Raw genomic sequence first — 26,749 nt, 5'->3', positions numbered from 1 at the left:
CAGGAGGTCTCAGCATTAGATTGTCTGTGCTGTGTGTAATCTCCTGCTCTGTGTCTCACACCTAGACTAGATATACAGACACATAACAGCAGGAGGTCTCAGCATTAGATTGTCCTGTGCTGTGTGTAATCTCCTGCTCTGTGTCTCACACCTAGACTAGATATACAGACACATAACAGCAGGAGGTCTCAGCATTAGACTGTCTGTGCTGTGTGTAATCTCCTGCTCTGTGTCTCACACCTAGACTAGATATACAGACACATAAAAGCAGGAGGTCTCAGCATTAGACTGTCTGTGCTGTGTGTAATCTCCTGCTCTGTGTCTCACACCTAGACTAGATATACAGACACATAACAGCAGGAGGTCTCAGCATTAGATTGTCTGTGCTGTGTGTAATCTCCTGCTCTGTGTCTCACACCTAGACTAGATATACAGACACATAACAGCAGGAGGTCTCAGCATTAGATTGTCTGTGCTGTGTGTAATCCCTGCTCTGTGTCTCACACCTAGACTAGATATACAGACACATAACAGCAGGAGGTCTCAGCATTAGATTGTCTGTGCTGTGTGTAATCTCCTGCTCTGTGTCTCACACCTAGACTAGATATACAGACACATAACAGCAGGAGGTCTCAGCATTAGATTGTCTGTGCTGTGGGTAATCTCCTGCTCTGTGTCTCACACCTAGACTAGATATACAGACACATAACAAGCAGGAGGTCTCAGCATTAGACTGTCTGTGCTGTGTGTAATCTCACTGCTCTGTGTCTCACACCTAGACTAGATATACAGACACATAACAGCAGGAGGTCTCAGCATTAGATTGTCTGTGCTGTGTGTAATCTCCTGCTCTGTGTCTCACACCTAGACTAGATATACAGAAACATAACAGCAGGAGGTCTCAGCATTAGATTGTCCTGTGCTGTGTGTAATCTCCTGCTCTGTGTCCACACCTAGCCTAGATATAACAGACACATAAACAGCAGGAGGTCTCAGCATTAGACTGTCTGTGCCTGTGTGTAATCTCCTGCTCTGTGTCTCACACCTAGACTAGATATACAGACACATAACAGCAGGAGGTCTCAGCATTAGATTGTCTGTGCTGTGTGTAATCTCCTGCTCTGTGTCTCACACCTAGACTAGATATACTGACACATAAAAGCAGGAGGTCCTCAGCATTAGACCTTGGTCCTGTGCTGTTGTTGTAATATACCTGCTACTGTGTCTCACACCTAACTAAGTATCAGGATCCATACAAGACACATACCAGCAGGAGGTCTCAGCAAGTAGACTGTCGTGCTGTGGTTATCTCCTAGCTCTGTGTCTCACAACCTCGACTAGATATACAGGACACATAACAGCAGGAGGTCTCAGCATTAGACTGTCTGTGCTGTGTGGTAATCTCCTGCTCTGTGTCTCACACCTAGACCTAGATTATACAGACACATAACAGCAGGAGGTCTCAGCATTAGATTGTCTGTGCCTGTGTGTAATCTCCTGCTCGTGTCTCACACCTAGACTAGATATACAGACACATAACAGCAGGAGGTCTCAGCATTAGACTGTCTGTGCTGTGTGTAATCTCCTGCTCTGTGTCTCACACCTAGACTAGATATACAGACACATAACAGCAGGAGGTCTCAGCATTAGAGTGTCTGTGCTGTGTGTAATCTCCTGCTCTGTGTCTCACACCTAGACTAGATATACAGACACATAACAGCAGGAGGTCTCAGCATTAGATTGTCTGTGCTGTGTGTAATCTCCTGCTCTGTGTCTCACACCTAGACTAGATATACAGACACATAACAGCAGGAGGTCTCAGCATTAGATTGTCTGTGCTGTGTGTAATCTCCTGCTCTGTGTCTCACACCTAGACTAGATATACAGACACATAACAGCAGGAGGTCTCAGCATTAGATTGTCTGTGCTGTGTGTAATCTCCTGCTCTGTGTCTCACACCTAGACTAGATATACAGACACATAACAGCAGGAGGTCTCAGCATTAGACTGTCTGTGCTGTGTGTAATCTCCTGCTCTGTGTCTCACACCTAGACTAGATATACAGACACATAACAGCAGGAGGTCTCAGCATTAGATTGTCTGTGCTGTGTGTAATCTCCTGCTCTGTGTCTCACACCTAGACTAGATATACAGACACATAACAGCAGGAGGTCTCAGCATTAGACTGTCTGTGCTGTGTGTAATCTCCTGCTCTGTGTCTCACACCTAGACTAGATATACAGACACATAACAGCAGGAGGTCTCAGCATTAGATTGTCTGTGCTGTGTGTAATCTCCTGCTCTGTGTCTCACACCTAGACTAGATATACAGACACATAACAGCAGGAGGTCTCAGCATTAGATTGTCTGTGCTGTGTGTAATCTCCTGCTCTGTGTCTCACACCTAGACTAGATATACAGACACATAACAGCAGGAGGTCTCAGCATTAGATTGTCTGTGCTGTGTGTAATCTCCTGCTCTGTGTCTCACACCTAGACTAGATATACAGACACATAACAGCAGGAGGTCTCAGCATTAGATTGTCTGTGCTGTGTGTAATCTCATGCTCTGTGTCTCACACCTAGACTAGATATACAGACACATAACAGCAGGTCTCAGCATTAGATTGTCTGTGCTGTGTGTAATCTCCTGCTCTGTGTCTCACACCTAGACTAGATATACAGACACATAACAGCAGGAGGTCTCAGCATTAGACTGTCTGTGCTGTGTGTAATCTCCTGCTCTGTGTCTCACACCTAGACTAGATATACAGACACATAACAGCAGGAGGTCTCAGCATTAGATTGTCTGTGCTGTGTGTAATCTCCTGCTCTGTGTCTCACACCTAGACTAGATATACAGACACATAACAGCAGGAGGTCTCAGCATTAGACTGTCTGTGCTGTGTGTAATCTCCTGCTCTGTGTCTCACACCTAGACTAGATATACAGACACATAACAGCAGGAGGTCTCAGCATTAGACTTGTCTGTGCTGTGTGTAATCTCCTGCTCTGTGTCTCACACCTAGACTAGATATACAGACACATAACAGCAGGAGGTCTCAGCATTAGATTGTCTGTGCTGTGTGTAATCTCCTGCTCTGTGTCTCACACCTAGACTAGATATACAGACACATAACAGCAGGAGGTCTCAGCATTAGACTGTCTGTGCTGTGTGTAATCTCCTGCTCTGTGTCTCACACCTAGACTAGACATACAGACACATAACAGCAGGAGGTCTCAGCATTAGACTGTCTGTACTGTGTGTAATCTCCTGCTCTGTGTCTCACACCTAGACTAGATATACAGACACATAACAGCAGGGGTCTCAGCATTAGATTGTCTGTGCTGTGTGTAATCTCCTGCTCTGTGTCTCACACCTAGACTAGATATACAGACACATAACAGCAGGAGGTCTCAGCATTAGATTGTCTGTGCTGTGTGTAATCTCCTGCTCTGTGTCTCACACCTAGACTAGATATACAGACACATAACAGCAGGAGGTCTCAGCATTAGATTGTCTGTGCTGTGTGTAATCTCCTGCTCTGTGTCTCACACCTAGACTAGATATACAGACATATAACAGCAGGAGGTCTCAGCATTAGATTGTCTGTGCTGTGTGTAATCTGCTCTGTGTCTCACACCTAGACTAGATATACAGACACATAACAGCAGGAGGTCTCAGCATTAGACTGTCTGTGCTGTGTGTAATCTCCTGCTCTGTGTCTCACACCTAGACTAGATATACAGACACATAACAGCAGGAGGTCTCAGCATTAGATTGTCTGTGCTGTGTGTAATCTCCTGCTCTGTGTCTCACACCTAGACTAGATATACAGACACATAACAGCAGGAGGTCTCAGCATTAGACTGTCTGTGCTGTGTGTAATCTCCTGCTCTGTGTCTCACACCTAGACTAGATATACAGACACATAACAGCAGGAGGTCTCAGCATTAGACTGTCTGTGCTGTGTGTAATCTCCTGCTCTGTGTCTCACACCTAGACTAGATATACAGACACATAACAGCAGGAGGTCCCAGCATTAGATTGTCTGTGCTGTGTGTAATCTCCTGCTCTGTGTCTCACACCTAGACTAGACATACAGACACATAACAGCAGGAGGTCTCAGCATTAGATTGTCTGTGCTGTATGTAATCTCCTGCTCTGTGTCTCACACCTAGACTAGATATACAGACATATAACAGCAGGAGGTCTCAGCATTAGATTGTCTGTGCTGTGTATAATCTCCTGCTCTGTGTCTCACACCTAGACTAGACATACAGACACATAACAGCAGGAGGTCTCAGCATTAGACTGTCTGTGCTGTGTGTAATCTCCTGCTCTGTGTCTCACACCTAGACTAGATATACAGACACATAACAGCAGGAGGTCTCAGCATTAGATTGTCTGTGCTGTGTGTGTAATCTCCTGCTCTGTGTCTCACACCTAGACTAAATATACAGACACATAACAGCAGGAGGTCTCAGCATTAGACTGTTTGTGCTGTGTGTAATCTCCTGCTCTGTGTCTCACACCTAGACTAGATATACAGACACATAACAGCAGGAGGTCTCAGCATTAGATTGTCTGTGCTGTGTGTGTAATCTCCTGCTCTGTGTCTCACACCTAGACTAGATATACAGACACATAACAGCAGGAGGTCTCAGCATTAGACTGTCTGTGCTGTGTGTAATCTCCTGCTCTGTGTCTCACACCTAGACTAGATATACAGACACATAACAGCAGGAGGTCTCAGCATTAGATTGTCTGTGCTGTGTGTAATCTCCTGCTCTGTGTCCTAGACTAGATATACAGACACATAACAGCAGGAGAGCTCAGCATTAAAAAACACAGGAACCCCCAACTCTGTTTCAGGGCCCTCCAGTTCTCAGAGTCTCTGGGAATTCATGGAAATGGTGTAAACCTGAATCCAGAGTAAAAGTACTCCAAATGTTCCCTGGACACCCGCCTCACAAATCATAGAATCCCCTCAAGTTCCTGGGTCCATAGTCGGTGGGGAGGAGGCTGGCCTGCAGTACTCTCCAAGTACAAAAGTAACAAAAGCTTCTGTTACAGTAAAGCAATGCAATAAACACTATAAAACCCCTTAAGAAAGCTCTTGAGGAAAGGAAACCATATAACTTCCCAAAGCAGCTTAACCGAGACGATGAGCGCTGAGTAGAAGCAAACTACACTGAGGAACTAACGCCAAACAACTGACTGTCAAAAAAGGTAAAAAGCACGCATAACCGGGAAATTGCGCACTAACCGGACGTGAGTACCTTAATGTGCGTATGTACGCTAACTCGACAACAAACCCGGCACGCGGAAACAACCCGTAACTTCTAGAAGGCTGAGAGACGTGTACAAACCTGACAAGTGTAAACCCAACGTGCGCAAACCTGGCATGCTGAAAACTAAGCACGCCAAAACCCGACGCGCGCAAAACAAAGGGAATAGTAAAGGAACTGTCCCAGGGCCATATATAGAAACACCTTTAAGATTAAAAGTTCCAATAACAAACCTAAATGAGTGTCTATATAATAAACTATACTTACCCATAGACACTCGTCCACTATAAAACAAGTAGCAGACAGCCAAGCCAGTACTGAAACATTCAGCAGAGGTTATGGAGTATAATGTAGATCTGTAATGGGAGGCAAAAGACACGTCCTTGCAACCGATTACAATGGGCCTATAAAGGATTTCCCATGAGGTGACACCATCGGATCATAAACCATACCCCAAATACATTCCTCTGACGAGCACTGTACACTGAGGGGAACCGGGTCTGAAGATCACATGCACATCTTTATTCTTCAACCACCTCCAGCTGAGGCAAAGTAAAGACTGAGGTATGTGTGAGGTGGGAGGGGTTTTATAGAGCTCTTGGGGTTTGGGATCCTAGTGGTAGAGACAAGTAATTCCCATGAATAATGGATCCAGTAGCAGACCTACTTAATAGAGTGCCCTGCTGCAAACATTTATATTTGGGGCCCCCAAAAGGTAACTCAGTAGTAAGTAATAACAATAATATACAGTACATGCTGCTCTGTATAATGATTTGGACGATGAATGAATGCTCTGACAGATCTGCAACTTGCACTAATAAAAGGCTCTCCTCTTAGGATTGTACACATTATGCACAAGCCTATGTATATAGATTGTCTGCTAGCCCACCCCCAGCACTTGGGCCCTGGTGCAACTGCATCTGCTGCACCAATGGTAGCTTCACCCCTGAATGGATTGTGGATTCTTACAACCTGTATGAAAGAAACTAAAAAAAGACGGTTGAAGTCATAGTAAATCTATTTAGTATATGGGGTTAAGTAGGTAATACTGACACCCCACAGACCAAAGGACAATAGCTCTAACCTCCTCCAGCTTCTTTTGTCTTTGCCGTTGCATAGCATTCGCCTGGGATCCCACGTACGCTCGGGCTCTCTCTAGCTCCTCACTTCGCTGCTGTACCAGACGGTACTGCTTCTGTACCTCTGCGAGATCCTGTACGCACTGCTGCGACTCCTGTAGGGTTTGGATAAGAGACTATAGAATTGCAATATATTCCATACAAGACGGTCTATATGTAGAACACAAGTTTGTGAGCCAGCAGCAGCTATTTATAGATAGGGGCACTTTCTTGTTAGTTGTGGTCACAGTGAGTATTATATCTTGCAGGGGATATGGTGTGAGGCTCGTACATAAAGCCTCTGTGGCCGCTCCTCCAGCACAATATAAAGTACTGACATTACATTTGTTGTAATAATATTTTTGTACGGTTTAGCAAGAGTCACAACGCACCTTATTTGTGTGTCAGTGAGCTAGTTGCAGGGCATTGCCTACACCATACACTTAATGAACATAAATGTTTAAAGGTACAGTCTACTCCAGAATTGTTATTGTTTAAAAAGATAGATAATCCCTTTATTACCCATTCCCCAGTTTTGCATAACCAACACAGTTATATTAATATACTTTTTACCTCTGTGATTACCTTGTATCTAGGCCTCTGCAGACTGCCCCTTATCTCAGTTATATTAATAATCTTTGTACCTCTGTGATTACCTTGTATCTAGGCCTCTGCAGACTGCCCCCTTACCTCAGTGTTTTTGACAGACAGGCAGTTTAGCCAATCAGTGCAGGCTCCTAAATAACTCCACGGGAGTGAGCACAATGTTATCTATATGACACACATGAACTAGAACTGTCTAACTGTGAAAAACTTTCAAAATGCTCTGAGCTAAGAGGCGGTTTTCAACGGTTATAGAAATCAGTTTGAGCCTAGCTAGGTTTAGCTTTTCAAAAATACCACCCAGGGAACAAAGCAAATTTGATGATAAAAGTAAATTGGAAAGTTGTTTAAAATGGCTGCCCTATCTGAATCATGACAGTTTCATTTTGACTTTACTGTCCCTTTAACTATGGCCCCATAGCCATAACTACCTGATCTCTCTATAATATACCGGAGATGCAGGTCTCAGTATTTCCAGCTGGATCTCACACCCAGTGGTCCCCTTGGGATTTAAATCCCATAAACTGCCCAGCTTCCATAGTTTGTACCCTTGGCATTTCTTTACCACCCCTATGTCCAAAGCAGCAACTGTTGTCAACTGTATCTTTTCAAGTTGTGTCCCCTCAGTACTCCCACTCTAGATAGGGACACAGATGCTCCCCTCTTGTACTTTTGTACATTACCCCAAATGGTGACCTTAGCAAGTCCCTCAGGAATCAGTTTGTTTCCTTATAACTTTCTAACACAAAAAGTAAATTTATGCTTACCTGATAAATTAATTTCTTCTATGGTAAGACGAGTCCACGGATTCATCCTTTACTTGTGGGATATTATCCTCCTGCTAACAGGAAGTGGCAAAGAGCACCACAGCAGAGCTGTCTATATAGCTCCTCCCTTAGCTCCACCCCCCAGTCATTCGACCGAAGGTATAGGAAGGAAAAGGAGAAACTACAAGGTGCAGAGGTGACTGAAGTTTTTAAATCAAAAAAATATAATCTGTCTTAAAATGACAGGGCGGGCCGTGGACTCGTCGTACCATAGAAGAAATTAATTTATCAGGTAAGCATAAATTTACTTTTCTTCTATAAGGTACGACAAGTCCACGGATTCATCCTTTACTTGTGGGATACAATACCAAAGCTACAGGACACGGATAAACGGGAGGGACAAGACAGATGGTTAAACAGAAGGCACCACTGCTTGAAGAACTTTTCTCCCAAAAATAGCCTCTGAAGAAGCAAAGGTATCAAATTTGGAAAAGGTATGAAGCGAAGACCAAGTCGCAGCCTTACAAATCTGATCAACAGAAGCATCATTTTTAAAAGCCCATGTGGAAGCCACCGCCCTAGTAGAGTTAGCTGTAATTCTTTCAGGAGGCTGCTGTCCAGCAGTCTCGTATGCCAAACGTATGATGCTTTTCAGCCAAAAGGCAAGAGAGGTAGCCGTAGCTTTTTGACCTCTACGTTTTCCAGAATAGACAACAAACATAGAAGATTTTTGACGGAAATCTTTTGTCGCTTGCAAGTAAAACTTTAAAGCACGAACCACGTCCAAGTTGTGCAATAGACGCTCCTTCTTAGAGGAAGGATTAGGACACAGAGAAGGAACAACGATTTCTTGATTAATATTCTTATTAGTAACAACCTTAGGAAGGAATCCAGGTTTGGTACGCAAAACCACCTTATCAGCATGGAAAACAAGATAAGGCGAGTCGCATTGCAATGCAGATAGTTCAGAAACTCTTCGAGCCGAAGAGATAGCAACTAAAAATAGAACTTTCCAAGATAGAAGCTTAATATCTATGAAATGCATAGGTTCAAACGGAACCCCTTGAAGAACCTTAAGAACTAAATTCAAACTCCATGGCGGAGCAACAGGTTTAAACACAGGCTTGATTCTAACTAAAGCCTGACAGAACGACTGAACGTCTGGAACATCTTCCAGATGTTGGTGCAGTAGAATTGATAAAACAGATATCTGTCCCTTTAAGGAACTAGCTGATAGCCCCTTCTCCAATCCTTCTTGGAGAAAGGACAAAATCCTAGGAATCCTGATCCTACTCCATGAGTAGCCTTTGGATTTGCACCAATAAAGATATTTACGCCATATCTTATGGTAAATTTTCCTGGTGACAGGCTTTCGAGCCTGAATCAAGGTATCTATGACCGACTCAGAGAACCCCCGCTTGGATAAGATCAAGCGTTCAATCTCCAAGCAGTCAGTCGCAGAGAAACTAGATTTGGATGCTGAAACGGACCTTGAATCAGAAGGTCCTGTCTCAGTGGCAGAGTCCATGGTGGAAGAGATGACATGTCCACCAGGTCTGCATACCAAGTCCTGCGTGGCCACACAGGTGCTATCAAAATCACCGAAGCTCTCTCCTGTTTGATTCTGGCAATCAAACGAGGAAGGAGAGTAAATGGTGGAAACACATAAGCCAGGTTGAACGACCAGGGTACTGCTAGAGCATCTATCAGTTCTGCCTGAGGATCCCTTGACCTGGACCCGTATCGAGGAAGTTTGGCATTCTGACGAGACGCCATCAGATCCAATTCTGGTGTGCCCCATTGCTGAATCAATTGTGCAAACACCTCCGGATGGAGTTCCCACTCCCCCGGATGAAAAGTCTGACGACTTAGAAAATCCGCTTCCCAGTTCTCCACTCCTGGGATATAGATTGCTGATAGATGGCAAGAGTGAGTCTCTGCCCATTGAATTATTTTGGTAACCTCTATCATCGCTAGAGAACTCTTTGTTCCCCCCTGATGATTGATATATGCTACAGTTGTGATATTGTCCGACTGGAATCTTATGAATCTGGCCGACGCCAGCTGAGGCCACGCCTGAAGCGCGTTGAATATCGCTCTCAGTTCTAGAATATTTATTGGGAGGAGAGTCTCCTCCTGAGTCCACAATCCCTGTGCTTTCAGGGAATTCCAGACTGCACCCCAGCCCAATAGGCTGGCGTCCGTCGTCACTATGACCCACGCTGGCCTGCAGAAACACATTCCCTTGGACAGATGATCCTGTGACAACCACCAAAGAAGAGAGTCTCTGGTCTCTTGGTCCAGATTTATCTGAGGAGATAAATCTGCATAATCACCATTCCACTGTTTGAGCATGCAAAGTTGCAGTGGTCTGAGATGCAAGCGAGCAAACGGAACTGTCCATTGCCGCTACCAATAAGCCGATTACCTCCATACACTGAGCCACTGACGGGTCGAGGAATGGAATGAAGAGCTCGGCAGATGGATAGAATTTTTGATTTCCTGACCTCCGTCAGAAAAATCTTCATGTCCATCAGGAAAGGAACTCTTGTGAGAGGGATAAGTGAACTCTTTTGTATGTTCACCTGCCACCTGTGAGATCTTAGAAAAGCCACCACGATGCCCATGTAAGACTTGACTAGTTGGAAAGTTGACGCCTGGATTAAGATATCGTCCAGATAAGGCGCCACAGCTATGCCCCGCGGCCTTAGAACTGCCAGAAGGGACCCTAGCACCTTTGTGAAAATTCTGGGAGCTGTGGCCAACCCGAAGGGAAGAGCCACAAACTGGTAATGCTTGTCCATAAAGGCAAACCTGAGGAACTGGTGATGATCTTTGTGGATAGGAATGTGTAGATATGCATCCTTTAAGTCCACGGAGGTCATATATTGACCCTCCTGAATCATTGGCAAAATAGTCCGAATGGTCTCCATCTTGAAGGATGGGACTCTGAGGAATTTGTTTAGGATCTTGAGATCCAAAATTTTTCTGAAGGTTCCCTCTTTTTTGGGAACCACAAACAGATTGGAGTAGAACCCTTGCCCCTGTTCTGTTTTCGGAACTGGGCAGATCACTCCCATGGTATATAGGTCTTCTACACAGCGTAAGAACGCCTCTCTTTTTGTCTGGTTTACAGACAATTGAGAAAGATGGAATCTCCCCCTTGGGGGAGAATCTTTGAAATCTAGAAGATACCCCTGGGTTACTATTTCTAAAGCCCAGGAGTCCTGAACGTCTCTTGCCCAAGCCTGAGTGAAGAGAGAAAGTCTGCCCCCTACTAGATCCGGTCTCGGATCGGGGGCTACCCCTTCATGCTGTCTTGGTGGCAGCAGCGGGCTTCTTGGCCTGTTTACCCTTGTTCCAAGTCTGGTTAGGTCTCCAGACTGACTTGGATTGAGCAAAATTCCCCTCTTGCTTTGCGGCAGGGGAAGAGGTAGAGGGACCACCTTTGAAGTTCCGAAAGGAATGAAAATTATTTTGTTTGGTCCTCATCTTATTCGTCTTATCCTGAGGAAGGGCATGGCCTTTCCCTCCAGTGATGTCTGAAATGATCTCTTTCAGTTCAGGCCCGAATAGGGTCTTAACCTTGAAAGGGATGGCTAAAAGCTTAGCTTTTGATGACACATCAGCAGACCAGGACTTAAGCCATAACGCTCTACGCGCTAAAATGGCAAAACCTGAATTCTTCGCCGCTAATTTAGCCAATTGAAAAGCGGCATCTGTAATGAAAGAATTAGCTAGCTTGAGAGCCCTAATTCTATCCAGAATATCATCTAATGGGGTCTCAACCTGAAGAGCCTCCTCCAGAGCCTCGAACCAAAAGGACGCTGCAGTAGTTACAGGAACAATGCACGCTATAGGTTGGAGAAGAAAACCTTGGTGAACAAATATTTTCTTCAGAAGACCCTCTAATTTTTTATCCATAGGATCTTTGAAAGCATAACTGTCCTCGATAGGTATAGTTGTACGCTTAGCCAGGGTAGAAATAGCTCCCTCCACCTTAGGGACCATCTGCCACGAGTCCCGCACGGCGTCTGATATGGGAAACATTTTCTTAAAAGTAGGAGGGGGAGCGAACGGAATACCTGGTCTATCCCACTCCCTAGTAACAATTTCCGAAATCCTCTTAGGGACCGGAAAAACATCAGTGTAGGCAGGAACCTCTAGGAATCTGTCCATTTTACACAATTTCTCTGGAATTACAATAGGGTCACAATCATCCAGAGTCGCTAAAACCTCCCTGAGCAATAAGCGGAGGTGTTCTAGTTTAAATTTAAAAGCTGTCATATCTGAATCTGTCTGAGGGAACATATTTCCTGAATCAGAAATCTCTCCCTCAGCCAGCAAATCCCTCACTTCAGAACATTGTGAGGGTACATCGGAAATGGCTAATAAAGCGTCAGAGGGCTCAGCATTTGTTCTCACACCAGACCTACTGCGCTTCCCCTGAAACCCCGGCAGCTTAGATAAAAACTCTGTGAGGGTAGTCTTCATAACTGCGGCCATATCTTGCAGGGTGAAAGAATTAGACGCACTAGAAGTACTTGGCGTCGCTTGTGCGGGCGTTAACGGTTGTGACACTTGGGGAGAATTAGATGGCAAAACCTGATCCTCCTCTGACTGAGAATCATCCTGCAACATACTTTTAGTAGCTAAAATATGTTCTTTACAATTTATTGACCTTTCAGTGCATGAGGGACACATTCTAAGTGGAGGTTCCTTTTTTTTTCTCTAAGTGGACTTTCCTCAATGTCAGACATGTTGAACAGGCTAGTAATGACTACAAACAAGCATGAAAACACTTTATTTAGTGAAAAAAATAACAATCTTAAAAAAACGGTACTGCGCCTTTAAGAGAAAAAAAGCATACACGTTATGCAAAACAGCCTAAACATGCAGCAAATTTTTCAAAATTTTGTATGTAGACACAATATAGGTAGTTAAGATTGCACCACAAAATTTTTTAACAATTAACCCCTTAATTTCCAAACCGGATCGAAAATAGGCCCAAATCCGGAAAAAAACACTCTCAGCACCTTGCCACAGCCCTGCTGTGGCCCTACCTGCCCTCAGGGATCGAAAATGTGGGGTACAAGCTTCGATTTTGCCCAAAACATACACCAGGGCCCTCAGGAGTTAGAGCTTGCTGCTTGCTGATAAAACTAACTGCGCATCTGAGGCGCGAAAATAGGCCCCGCTCATCTCACTCAATGTCTCCTCAGCCTTAAAGAACCGCACCAGAGCGGTTATAACTAGCCATGTGGGTTCTGAGACCCAAAAGTTAAGCCATGTGTGCCCTTAATAAAGTTTGCCCAAAACGTTATTGCCCACAAAAACGTTAAAGCACTCCCAAATCAAAAAACGTTTGCTCACAAACATTTGCAATTCAGTGTCAACCATATTTGTAATTGGCCCCATATGCAAGCTAAGTAATGCCCTTCTTTTAGCTCTAGGATTACTGCTTACCCTTACCCTCCTGGGTATAATGTCAGCCTTTCTGAAATACACAGTCTCTCCAGAAAAATATGACTGAACATACCTCATTGCTGCAGAGCATGAAACCGTTCCTCACACTGAAGTTTCCTTTACTCCTCAGCCTCCGTGGGAACAGCAATGGACCTTAGTTACAAATGCTAAGATCATCCTCCAGGCAATAGTCTTCATCCATCTGCTGCCTGAGAGTAAATAGTACACACCGGTACCATTTAAAATAACAAACTCTTGCTTGAAGAAATTAAAAACTAATATTTTATCACCTCTTTCACTTTACCCTTTCTAGTACTTAGAGTAGGCAAAGAGAATGACTGGGGGGTGGAGCTAAGGGAGGAGCTATATAGACAGCTCTGCTGTGGTGCTCTTTGCCACTTCCTGTTAGCAGGAGGATAATATCCCACAAGTAAAGGATGAATCCGTGGACTCGTCTTACCTTTATAGAAGAAAAAGTTCTTTAAATCTGGCAGTCATAGTTCCCCATAAACACCCTTTGTAATACTATCTAGGGTAGGAGTCCCCAGGACACTTCTTGTCAGTGAGTTCATGCTGAAGTCATGGGTTCCACCCTAGAGCTAGTGCCATCAGCCCCCTACAGGGGAAGTACCGCCGCTCACAATCACCTGCTACATAGCTCATACTCACCTGCTGTGCTGCCTGCAGATCCTCAGTCAGGAACTTAACCTCAGCCTCACATCTCTCCCATTCAGCATAAACCTCCTGCACCCGAGATACTGCGGCTCTGACCCTGCCAGAGACAACCACATAGTCAGAGACTCAACATGTTTCTTATATGCATTTCTTATCATCATATTTGTTCCTGGGAATTTATCAACTTCTGAGCTAAACAATATCTTTAGTTGACACCTCAAATTAGAATTAAATGTACACAATTATAACATCATTTGATTCTTGGGACATAGCTTCTTATACCACATAGACTCCAAAATTTACACTTATTCAGTAAGAGGGTAGACCACTGATGTTTGGCATCTAGCCTCGTGCACAAAACCATATGGGAAAAATTAGCATTCCTTTGCTACATGTTCAGGGGTGACCCCTAGTGGTCAAATGTTTGAGTATATTTTTTATTTAAATCTCTTAGATGCACATGACAAGGCATTCTCTTTATGCACATCTCTCCTGCAGTGCAAATAACAAACACCAATTTGTCATTCAGTGGCTTCCCCTTCTGATCTGGATCCTGGGGACCCCCACACTGCAGATTGGGAAAGGAGATTGCAATCCCTTTCCCCATCGCTGCCTCCTTCTTGTGGGCCCTGTGATGTAACAGGGGCAGGACTACCTGCTATAGCTAGAGGAAGCGGACTGGGGAAAATGGCCTTGGAAGCCCGTGGCCTCTATTTAACAAGGTCTGGCGGACTTGATCCGACAGTGCGGATCAGGTCCACCAGACCTCGCTGAATACGGAGAGCAATATGCTCGCCGTGTTCAGCATTGCACCAGCAGCTCACAAGAGCTGCTGGTGCAACGCCGCCCCCTGCCAATAGGCCGCCAGCAGGGGGGTGTCAATCAACCTGATCGTACTCAATCGGGTTGATTTCCGGCGATGTCTGTCCGCCTGCAGAGAGCAGGCGGGCAGGTTATGGAGCAGCGGTCTTTGTGACCACTGCTTCATAACTGCTGTTCCTGGCGAGCCTGCAAGCTCGCCAGAAACACAGGGCATCAAGCTCCATTCGGGGCTTGATAGATAGGCTCCCATGTCTCAGCCCCCAGGCCACAAGTGACCCCTCATTTGAAAGCAACTAAATAAAAAATGTCCTTAGAGTTTTTATCTCAGGGCAGAAAAGCTCTTTACCCCCAGTGACAGTAGCAATAATAGTATCTAGTCTTGGCACAAAAGCTCTTTACCCCCAGTGAGAGTAGCAATAATAGTATCTAGTCTTGGCACAAAAGCCCTTTACCCCCAGTAACAGTAGCAATAATAGTATCTAGTCTTGGCACAAAAGCTCTTTACCCCCAGTGACAGTAGAAATAATAGTATCTAGTCTTGGCACAAAAGCTCCTTTACCCCCAGTGACAGTAACAATGATAGTATCTAGTCTTGGCACAAAAGCTCTTTACCCCCAGTGGCAGTAGCAATAATAGTATCTAGTCTTGGCACAAAAGCTCTTTACCCCCAGTGACAGTAGCAATGATAGTATCTAGTCTTGGCACAAACGCTCTTAACCCCCAGTGACAGTAGCAATAATAGTATCTAGTCTTGGCACAAAAGCTCCTTTACCCCCACTGACAGTAGCAATAATAGTATCTAGTCTTGGCACAAAAGCTCTTTACCCCCAGTGACAGTAGCAATAATAGTATCTAGTCTTGGCACAAAAGCTCTTTACCCCCAGTGACAGTAGCAATAATAGTATCTAGTCTTGGCACAAAAGCTCTCTACCCCCAGTGACAGTAGCAATAATAGTATCTAGTCTTGGCACAAAAGCTCTTTACCCCCAGTGACAGTAGCAATAATAGTATCTAGTCTTGGCACAAAAGCTCTCTACCCCCAGTGACAGTAGCAATAATAGTATCTAGTCTTGACACAAAAGCTCTTTACCCCCAGTGACAGTAGCAATAATAGTATCTAGTCTTGGCACAAAAGCTCTTTACCCCAGTGACAGTAGCAATAATAGTATCTAGTCTTGGCACAAAAGCTCTTTACCCCCAGTGACAGTAGCAATAATAGTATCTAGTCTTGGCACAAAAGCTCTCTACCCCCAGTGACAGTAGCAATAATAGTATCTAGTCTTGGCACAAAAGCTCTCTACCCCCAGTGACAGTAACAATGATAGTATCTAGTCTTGGCACAAAAGCTCCTTTACCCCCAGTGACAGTAGCAATAATAGTATCTAGTCTTGGCACAAAAGCTCTCTACCCCCAGTGACAGTAGCAATAATAGTATCTAGTCTTGGCACAAAAGCTCTCTACCCCCAGTGACAGTAGCAATAATAGTATCTAGTCTTGGCACAAAAGCTCTCTACCCCCAGTGACAGTAACAATGATAGTATCTAGTCTTGGCACAAAAGCCCTTTACCCCCAGTGACAGTAGCAATAATAGTATCTAGTCTTGGCACAAAAGCTCTTTACCCCCAGTGACAGTAGCAATAATAGTATCTAGTCTTGGCACAAAAGCTCTTTACCCCTAGTGACAGTAGCAATAATAGTATCTAGTCTTGGCACAAAAGCCCTTTACCCCCAGTGACAGTAACAATGATAGTATCTAGTCTTGACACAAAAGCTCCTTTACCCCCAGTGACAGTAGCAATGATAGTATCTAGTCTTGACACAAAAGCTCCTTTACCCCCCAGTGACAGTAGCAATAATAGTATCTAGTCTTGGCACAAAAGCTCTTTACCCCCAGTGACAGTAGCAATAATAGTATCTAGTCTTGGCACAAAAGCTCCTTTACCCCCAGTGACAGTAGCAATGATAGTATCTAGTCTTGGCACAAAAGCTCCTTTACCCCCAGTGACAGTAGCAATAATAGTATCTAGTCTTAACACAAAAGCTCCTTTACCCCCAGTGACAGTAGCAATAATAGTATCTAGTCTTGGCACAAAAGCTCCTTTACCCCCAGTGACAGTAGCAATAATAGTATCTAGTCTTGGCACAAAAGCTCCTTTACCCCCAGTGACAGTAGCAATGATAGTATCTAGTCTTGGCACAAAAGCTCTTTACCCCAGTGACAGTAGCAATAATAGTATCTAGTCTTGGCACAAAAGTTCTTTACCCCCAGTGGCAGTAGCAATAATAGTATCTAGTCTTGGCACAAAAGCTCCTTTACCCCCAGTGACAGTAGCAATAATAGTATCTAGTCTTGACACAAAAGCCCTTAACCCCCAGTGACAGTAGCAATAATAGTATCTAGTCTTGGCACAAAAGCTCTTTACCCCCAGTGACAGTAGCAATAATAGTATCTAGTCTTGGCACAAAAGCTCCTTTACCCCCAGTGACAGTAGCAATAATAGTATCTAGTCTTGACACAAAAGCCCTTAACCCCCAGTGACAGTAGCAATAATAGTATCTAGTCTTGGCACAAAAGCTCTTTACCCCCAGTGACAGTAGCAATAATAGTATCTAGTCTTGGCACAAAAGCTCCTTTAACCCCAGTGACAGTAGCAATAATAGTATCTAGTCTTGGCACAAAAGCTCCTTTACCCCCAGTGACAGTAGCAATAATAGTATCTAGTCTTGGCACAAAAACATAATTTATGTAAGAACTTACCAGATAAATTCATTTCTTTCATATTAGCAAGAGTCCATGAGCTAGTGACGTATGGGATATACATTCCTACCAGGAGGGGCAAAGTTTCCCAAACCTCAAAATGCCTATAAATACACCCCTCACCACACCCACAAATCAGTTTAACGAATAGCCAAGAAGTGGGGTGATAAGAAAAAAAGTGCAAAGCATAAATATAAGGAATTGGAATAATTGTGCTTTATACAAAAAAAATCATAACCACCACAAAAAAAGGGTGGGCCTCATGGACTCTTGCTAATATGAAAGAAATTAATTTATCAGGTAAGTTCTTACATAAATTATGTTTTCTTTCATGTAATTAGCAAGAGTCCATGAGCTAGTGACGTATGGGATAATGACTACCCAAGATGTGGATCTTCCACGCAAGAGTCACTAGAGAGGGAGGGATAAAATAAAGACAGCCAATTCCGCTGAAAAAAATCCACACCCAAAAATAAAGTTTAAATCTTATAAAGAAAAAAACTGAAAATCTAAGCAGAAGATTCAAACTGAAACAGCTGCCTGAAGTACTTTTCTATCAAAAACTGCTTCAGAAGAAGAAAACACATCAAAATGGTAGAATTTAGTAAAAGTATGCAAAGAAGACCAAGTTGCTGCTTTGCAAATCTGATCAACCGAAGCTTCATTCCTAAACGCCCAGGAAGTAGAAACTGACCTAGTGGAATGAGCTGTAATCCTTTGAGGCGGAGTTTTACCCGACTCGACATAAGCATGATGAATTAAAGATTTCAACCAAGATGCCAAAGAAATGGCAGAGGCCTTCTGACCTTTCCTAGAACCGGAAAAGATAACAAATAGACTAGAAGTCTTTCGGAAATGTTTAGTAGCTTCAACATAATATTTCAAAGCTCTAACTACATCCAAAGAATGCAATGATTTCTCCTTAGAATTCTTAGGATTAGGACATAATGAAGGAACCACAATTTCTCTACTAATGTTGTTAGAATTCACAACCTTAGGTAAAAATTGAAAAGAAGTTCGCAACACCGCCTTATCCTGATGAAAAATCAGAAAAGGAGACTCACAAGAAAGAGCAGATAATTCAGAAACTCTTTCTGTGAAAAAGAACAGAAAGAGCAGAGATTTGTCCTTTTAAGGAACTTGCAGACAAACCTTTATCCAAACCATCCTGAAGAAACTGTAAAATTCTCGGAATTCTAAAAGAATGCCAGGAAAAATGATGAGAAAGACACCAAGAAATATAAGTCTTCCAGACTCTATAATATATCTCCCTAGATACGGATTTACGAGCCTGTAACATAGTATTAATCACAGAGTCAGAGAAACCTCTTTGACTAAGAATCAAGCGTTCAATCTCCATACCTTTAAATTTAAGGATTTGAGATCCTGATGGAAAAAAGGACCTTGAGACAGAAGGTCTGGTCTTAACGGAAGAGTCCACGGTTGGCAAGAGGCCATCCGGACAAGATCTGCATACCAAAACCTGTGAGGCCATGCTGGAGCCACCAGCAGAATAAACGAGCATTCCTTCAGAATCTTGGAGATTACTCTTGGAAGAAGAACTAGAGGCGGAAAGATATAGGCAGGATGATACTTCCAAGGAAGTGACAATGCATCCACTGCTTCCGCTTGAGGATCCCTGGATCTGGACAGATACCTGGGAAGTTTCTTGTTTAGATGAGAGGCCATCAGATCTATTTCTGGAAGTCCCCACATTTGAACAATCTGAAGAAATACCTCTGGGTGAAGAGACCATTCGCCCGGATGTAACGTTTGGCGACTGAGATAATCCGCTTCCCAATTGTCTATACCTGGGATATGAACCGCAGAAACTAGACAGGAGCTGGATTCCGCCCAAACCAGAATTCGAGATACTTCTTTCATAGCCAGAGGACTGTGAGTCCCTCCTTGATGATTGATGTATGCCACAGTTGTGACATTGTCTGTCAGAAAACAAATGAACGATTCTCTCTTTAGAAGAGGCCATGACTGAAGAGCTCTGAAAATTGCACGGAGTTCCAAAATATTGATCAGTAATCTCACCTCCTGAGATTCCCAAACCCCTTGTGCCGTCAGAGACCCCCACACAGCTCCCCAACCTGTAAGACTTGCATCTGTTGAAATTACAGTCCAGGTCGGAAGAACAAAAGAAGCCCCCTGAACTAAACAATGGTCATCTGTCCACCATGACAGAGAGTGTCGTACAATCGGTTTTAAAGATATTAATTGAGATATCTTTGTGTAATCCCTGCACCATTGGTTCAGCATACAGAGCTGAAGAGGTCGCATGTGAAAACGAGCAAAGGGGATCGCGTCCGATGCAGCAGTCATAAGACCTAGAATTTCCATGCATAAGGCTACCGAAGGGAATGATTGTGACTGAAGGTTTTGACAAGCTGATATCAATTTAGACGTCTCTTGTCTGTCAAAGACAGAGTCATGGACACTGAATCTATCTGGAAACCTAAAAAGGTTACCCTTGTCTGAGGAATCAATGAACTTTTTGGTAAATTGATCCTCCAACCATGATCTTGAAGAAACAACACAAGTCGATTCGTATGTGATTCTGCTAAATGTGAAGACTGAGCAAGTACCAAGATATCGTCCAAATAAGGAAATACCACAATACCCTGTTCTCTGATTACAGACAGAAGGGCACCGAGAACCTTTGTAAAAATTCTTGGAGCTGTTGCTAGGCCAAACGGTAGAGCCACAAACTGGTAATGCTTGTCTAGGAAAGAGAATCTCAGAAACTGATAGTGATCTGGATGAATCGGAATATGCAGATATGCATCCTGTAAATCTATTGTAGACATATAATGCCCTTGCTGAACAAAAGGCAGGATAGTCCTTACAGTTACCATTTTGAATGTTGGTATCCTTACATAACGATTCAATATTTTTAGATCCAGAACTGGTCTGAAGGAATTCTCCTTCTTTGGTACAATGAAGAGATTTGAATAAAACCCCAGCCCCTGTTCCAGAACTGGAACTGGCATAATTACTCCAGCCAACTCTAGATCTGAAACACATTTCAGAAATGCTTGAGCCTTCGCTGGGTTTACTGGGACACGGGAAAGAAAAAATCTCTTTGCAGGAGGCCTTATCTTGAAGCCAATTCTGTACCCTTCTGAAACAATGTTCTGAATCCAAAGATTGTGAACGGAATTGATCCAAATTTCTTTGAAAAAACGTAATCTGCCCCCTACCAGCTGAGCTGGAATGAGGGCCGCACCTTCATGTGGACTTAGGAGCTGGCTTAGGTTTTCTAAAAGGCTTGGATTTATTCAAGACTGGAGATGGTTTCCAAACTGATACTGCTCCTGAGGATGAAGGATCAGGCTTTTGTTCCTTGTTGTGACGAAAGGAACGAAAACGATTATTAGACCTAAATTTACCTTTAGATTTTTTATCCTGTGGTAAAAAAGTTCCTTTCCCTTCTGTAACAGTTGAGATAATAGAATCCAACTGAGAACCAAATAATTTATTACCCTGGAAAGAAAGGGAAAGCAGAGTAGACTTGGAAGACATATCAGCATTCCAAGTTTTAAGCCATAAAGCTCTTCTAGCTAAAATAGCTAGAGACATATACCTGACACCAACTCTAATGATATCAAAAATGGCATCACAAATAAAATTATTAGCATGTTGAAGAAGATTAATAATGCTATGAGAATTATGATCTGTTACTTGTTGCGCTAAAGCTTCTAACCAAAAAGTTGAAGCTGCAGCAACATCCACTAAAGATATAGCAGGTCTAAGAAGATTACCTGAACACAAGTAAGCTTTTCTTAGAAAGGATTCAATTTTCCTATCTAAAGGATCCTTAAAGGAAGTACCATCTGCCGTAGGAATAGTAGTACGCTTAGCAAGAGTAGAGACAGCCCCATCAACCTTAGGGATTTTGTCCCAAAACTCTAATCTGTCAGATGGCACAGGATATAATTGCTTAAAACGTTTAGAAGGAGTAAATGAATTACCCAAATTATTCCATTCCCTGGAAATTACTTCAGAAATAGCATCAGGGACAGGAAAAACTTCTGGAATAACTACAGGAGATTTAAAAACCTTATCTAAATGTTTAGATTTAGTATCAAGAGGACTAGAATCCTCTATTTCTAATGCAATTAGGACTTCTTTAAGTAAAGAACGAATAAATTCCATTTTAAATAAATATGAAGATTTATCAGCATCAACCTCTGAGACAGAATCCTCTGAACCAGAAGAACCATTATCAGAATCAGAATGATGATGTTCATTTAAAAATTCATCTGAAAAATGAGAAGTTTTAAAAGACTTTTTAAGTTTACTAGAAGGAGAAATAACAGACATAGCCTTCTTAATGGATTTAGAAACAAAATCTCTTATGTTATCAGGAACACTCTGAGTATTAGATGTTGACGGAACAGCAACAGGTAATGTAACAGTACTAAAGGAAATATTATCTGCATTAACAAGTTTGTCATGACAAAACAGTACAAACAACAGCTGGAGGAACAGATACCATAAGTTTACAGCAGATACACTTAGCTTTGGTAGCTCCAGCACCAGGCAGCGATTTTCCAGAAGTATCTTCTGACTCAGTTTCAACGTGGGACATCTTGCAATATGTAATAGAAAAAACAACATATAAAGCAAAATTGATCTAATTCCTTAAATGACAGTTTCAGGAATGGGAAAAATGCCAGTGAACAAGCTTCTAGCAACCAGAAGCAATAAATAATGAGACTTAAATAATGTGGAGACAATAATGACGCCCATATTTTTTTAGCGCCAAAAAAGACGCCCACATTATTTGGCGCCTAAATGCTTTTGGCGCCAAAAATGACGCCACATCCGGAATGCCGACACCTTTGGCGCAACTTCCGGCGACACGTATGACGCCGGAAACAGAAAAAAAATTTTGCGCCAAAAAAGTCCGCGCCAAGAATGACGCAATAAAATGAAGCATTTTCAGCCCCCGCGAGCCTAACAGCCCACAGGGAAAAAGTCAAATTTTAAGGTAAGAAAAAAATTAATTGATTCATATGCATTATCCCAAAAATGAAACTGACTGTCTGAAATAAGGAACGTTGAACATCCTGAATCAAGGCAAATAAATGTTTGAATACATATATTTAGAACTTTATAAAAAAGTGCCCAACCATAGCTTAGAGTGTCACAGAAAATAAGACTTACTTACCCCAGGACACTCATCTACATGTTGTAGAAAGCCAAACCAGTACTGAAACGAGAATCAGTAGAAGTAATGGTATATATATAAGAGTATATTGTCGATCTGAAAAGGGAGGTAAGAGATGAATCTCTACGACCGATAACAGAGAACCTATGAAATAGACCCCGTAGAAGGAGATCATTGAATTCAAATAGGCAATACTCTCCTCACATCCCTCTGACATTCACTGCACGCTGAGAGGAAAACCGGGCTCCAACCTGCTGCGGAGCGCATATCAACGTAGAATCTAGCACAAACTTACTTCACCACCTCCATAGGAGGCAAAGTTTGTAAAACTGATTTGTGGGTGTGGTGAGGGGTGTATTTATAGGCATTTTGAGGTTTGGGAAACTTTGCCCCTCCTGGTAGGAATGTATATCCCATACGTCACTAGCTCATGGACTCTTGCTAATTACATGAAAGAAAGCTCTTTACCCCCAGTGACAGTAGCAATAATAGTATCTAGTCTTGACACAAAAGCTCTTTACCCCCAGTGACAGTAGCAATGATAGTATCTAGTCTTGACATAAAAGCTCCTTTACCCCCAGTGACAGTAGCAATAATAGTATCTAGTCTTGGCACAAAAGCTCTTTACCCCCAGTGACAGTAGCAATGATAGTATCTAGTCTTGACACAAAAGCTCTTTACCCCCAGTGACAGTAGCAATAATAGTATCTAGTCTTGGCACAAAAGCTCTTTACCCCCAGCGACAGTAGCAATGATAGTATCTAGTCTTGGCACAAAATCTCATTTACCCCCAGTGAGAGTAGCAATAATAGTATCTAGTCTTGGCACAAAATCTCATTTACCCCCAGTGACAGTAGCAATAATAGTATCTAGTCTTGGCACAAAATCTCATTTACCCCCAGTGAGAGTAGCAATAATAGTATCTAGTCTTGACACAAAAGCTCTTTACCCCCAGTGACAGTAGCAATGATAGTATCTAGTCTTGACACAAAAGCTCTTTACCCCCAGTGACAGTAGCAATGATAGTATCTAGTCTTGACAGAAAAGCTCCTTTACCCCAGTGACAGTAGCAATAATAGTATCTAGTCTTGACACAAAAGCTCCTTTACCCCCAGTGACAGTAGCAATGATAGTATCTAGTCTTGGCACAAAAGCTCTTTACCCCCAGTGACAGTAGCAATAATAAAAACTCTTTACCCCCAGTGACAGTAGCAATGATAGTATCTAGTCTTGACACAAAAGCCCCTTTACCCCCAGTGACAGTAGCAATGATAGTATCTAGTCTTGGCACAAAAGCTCCTTTACCCCCAGTGACAGTAGCAATAATAGTATCTAGTCTTGGCACAAAAGCTCTTTACCCCCAGTGACAGTAGCAATGATAGTATCTGGTCTTGGCACAAAAGCTCTTTACCCCCAGTGACAGTAGCAATGATAGTATCTAGTCTTGACACAAAAGCCCCTTTACCCCCAGTGACAGTAGCAATGATAGTATCTAGTCTTGGCACAAAAGCTCCTTTACCCCCAGTGACAGTAGCAATAATAGTATCTAGTCTTGGCACAAAAGCTCTTTACCCCCAGTGACAGTAGCAATGATAGTATCTGGTCTTGGCACAAAAGCTCTTTACCCCTAGTGACAGTAGCAGTGATAGTATCTAGTCTTGACACAAAAGCTCTTTACCCCCAGTGACAGTAGCAATGATAGTATCTAGTCTTGACACAAAAGCTCTTTACCCCCAGTGACAGTAGCAATGATAGTATCTAGTCTTGGCACAAACGCTCTTTACCCCCAGTGACAGTAGCAATGATAGTATCTAGTCTTGACACAAAAGCTCTTTACCCTCAGTGACAGTAGCAATGATAGTATCTAGTCTTGACACAAAAGCTCTTTACCCCCAGTGACAGTAGCAATGATAGTATCTAGTCTTGGCACAAAAGCTCTTTACCCTCAGTGACAGTAGCAATGATAGTATCTAGTCTTGACACAAAAGCTCTTTACCCCCAGTGACAGTAGCAATGATAGTATCTAGTCTTGGCACAAACGCTCTTTACCCCCAGTGACAGTAGCAATGATAGTATCTAGTCTTGGCACAAAAGCTCCTTTACCCCCAGTGACAGTAGCAATAATAGTATCTAGTCTTGGCACAAAAGCTCCTTTACCCCCAGTGACAGTAGCAATAATAGTATCTAGTCTTGGCACAAAAGCTCCTTTACCCCCAGTGACAGTAGCAATAATAGTATCTAGTCTTGGCACAAAAGCTCTTTACCCCCAGTGACAGTAGCAATAATAGTATCTAGTCTTGGCACAAAAGCTCTTTACCCCCAGTGACAGTAGCAATGATAGTACCCCCAGTGACAGTAACAATAATAGTATCTAGTCTTGGCACAAAAGCTCCTTTACCCCAGTGACAGTAGCAATAATAGTATCTAGTCTTGGCACAAAAGCTCCTTTACCCCAGTGACAGTAGCAATAATAGTATCTAGTCTTTTTTTTTTTATATCTTTTTATTATTTTATATGCTTACAATTACATATATATAAGGACAAGGACATTCAATATCTATGTTACACAGTTTCCATAATTCTTCGTCCTTGTCTTTCCTAACAGATTCACTTATAGTCAACATTCTTGAAGTTCCCCTTTTGTTGCACCATCTAGTAATCTGAGGGGCAACAAACAAACCGAAAGGAAAAAAAAGAAACCCCCAGTGACAGTAGCAATGATAGTATCTAGTCTTGGCACAAAAGCTCTTTACCCCCAGTGACAGTAGCAATAATAGTATCTAGTCTTGACACAAAAGCTCTTTACCCCCAGTGACAGTAGCAATGATAGTATCTAGTCTTGACACAAAAGCTCTTTACCCCCAGTGACAGTAGCAATGATAGTATCTAGTCTTGACACAAAAGCTCTTTACCCCCAGTGACAGTAGCAATGATAGTATCTAGTCTTGACACAAAAGCTCTTTACCCCCAGTGACAGTAGCAATGATAGTATCTAGTCTTGACACAAAAGCCCTTTACCCCCAGTGACAGTAGCAATAATAGTATCTAGTCTTGACACAAAAGCTCTTTACCCCCAGTGACAGTAGCAATGATAGTATCTAGTCTTGGCACAAAAGCTCTTTACCCCCAGTGACAGTAGCAATAATAGTATCTAGTCTTGGCACAAAAGCTCTTTACCCCCAGTGACAGTAGCAATAATAGTATCTAGTCTTGGCACAAAAGCTCTTTACCCCCAGTGACAGTAGCAATAATAGTATCTAGTCTTTGCACAAAAGCTCTTTACCCCCAGTGACAGTAGCAATGATAGTATCTAGTCTTGGCACAAAAGCTCTTTACCCCCAGTGACAGTAGCAATAATAGTATCTAGTCTTGGCACAAAAGCTCTTTACCCCCACTGACAGTAGCAATAATAGTATCTAGTCTTGGCACAAAAGCTCTTTACCCCCACTGACAGTAGCAATAATAGTATCTAGTCTTGGCACAAAAGCTCCTTTACCCCCAGTGACAGTAGCAATGATAGTATCTAGTCTTGGCACAAAATCTCCTTTACCCCCAGTGACAGTAGCAATGATAGTATCTAGTCTTGACACAAAAGCCACTTTACCCCCAGTGACAGTAGCAATAATAGTATCTAGTCTTGGCACAAAAGCTCTTTACCCCCAGTGACAGTAGCAATAATAGTATCTAGTCTTGGCAAAAAAGCTCCTTTACCCCCAGTGACAGTAGCAATGATAGTATCTAGTCTTGGCACAAAAGCTCTTTACCCCCAGTGACAGTAGCAATGATAGTATCTAGTCTTGGCACAAAAGCTCTTTACCCCCAGTGACAGTAGCAATAATAGTATCTAGTCTTGGCACAAAAGCTCTTTACCCCCAGTGACAGTAGCAATGATAGTATCTAGTCTTGGCACAAAAGCTCTTTACCCCCAGTGACAGTAGCAATAATAGTATCTAGTCTTGGCACAAAAGCTCTTTACCCCCAGTGACAGTAGCAATAATAGTATCTAGTCTTGACACAAAAGCTCCTTTACCCCCAGTGACAGTAGCAATAATAGTATCTAGTCTTG

General features: G+C 42.9%; 1 protein-coding gene across 1 annotated transcript in view; it reads right to left on the bottom strand.

Moving 5' to 3' along the window:
- The window catches only part of DNHD1 (dynein heavy chain domain 1), a 1,127,964-nt gene that overhangs the window by 408,106 nt on the left and 693,109 nt on the right, over positions 1-26,749 (bottom strand). The window contains exons 25-27 of the mRNA XM_053705693.1: positions 14,160-14,196; positions 13,916-14,018; positions 6,377-6,526 (exon numbers count right to left, since the gene is read on the bottom strand). Coding sequence (XP_053561668.1) covers positions 6,377-6,526; positions 13,916-14,018; positions 14,160-14,196 — 290 coding nt within the window. The remainder of the gene's footprint in view (positions 1-6,376; positions 6,527-13,915; positions 14,019-14,159; positions 14,197-26,749) is intronic.

This window comes from Bombina bombina, chromosome 3 (genome assembly GCF_027579735.1).
Source record: "Bombina bombina isolate aBomBom1 chromosome 3, aBomBom1.pri, whole genome shotgun sequence".
NCBI classification, from domain to species: domain Eukaryota; kingdom Metazoa; phylum Chordata; class Amphibia; order Anura; family Bombinatoridae; genus Bombina; species Bombina bombina.
Note: the sequence above shows the minus strand (reverse complement) of the source record. Positions and strands in the feature narration are given on the sequence as shown.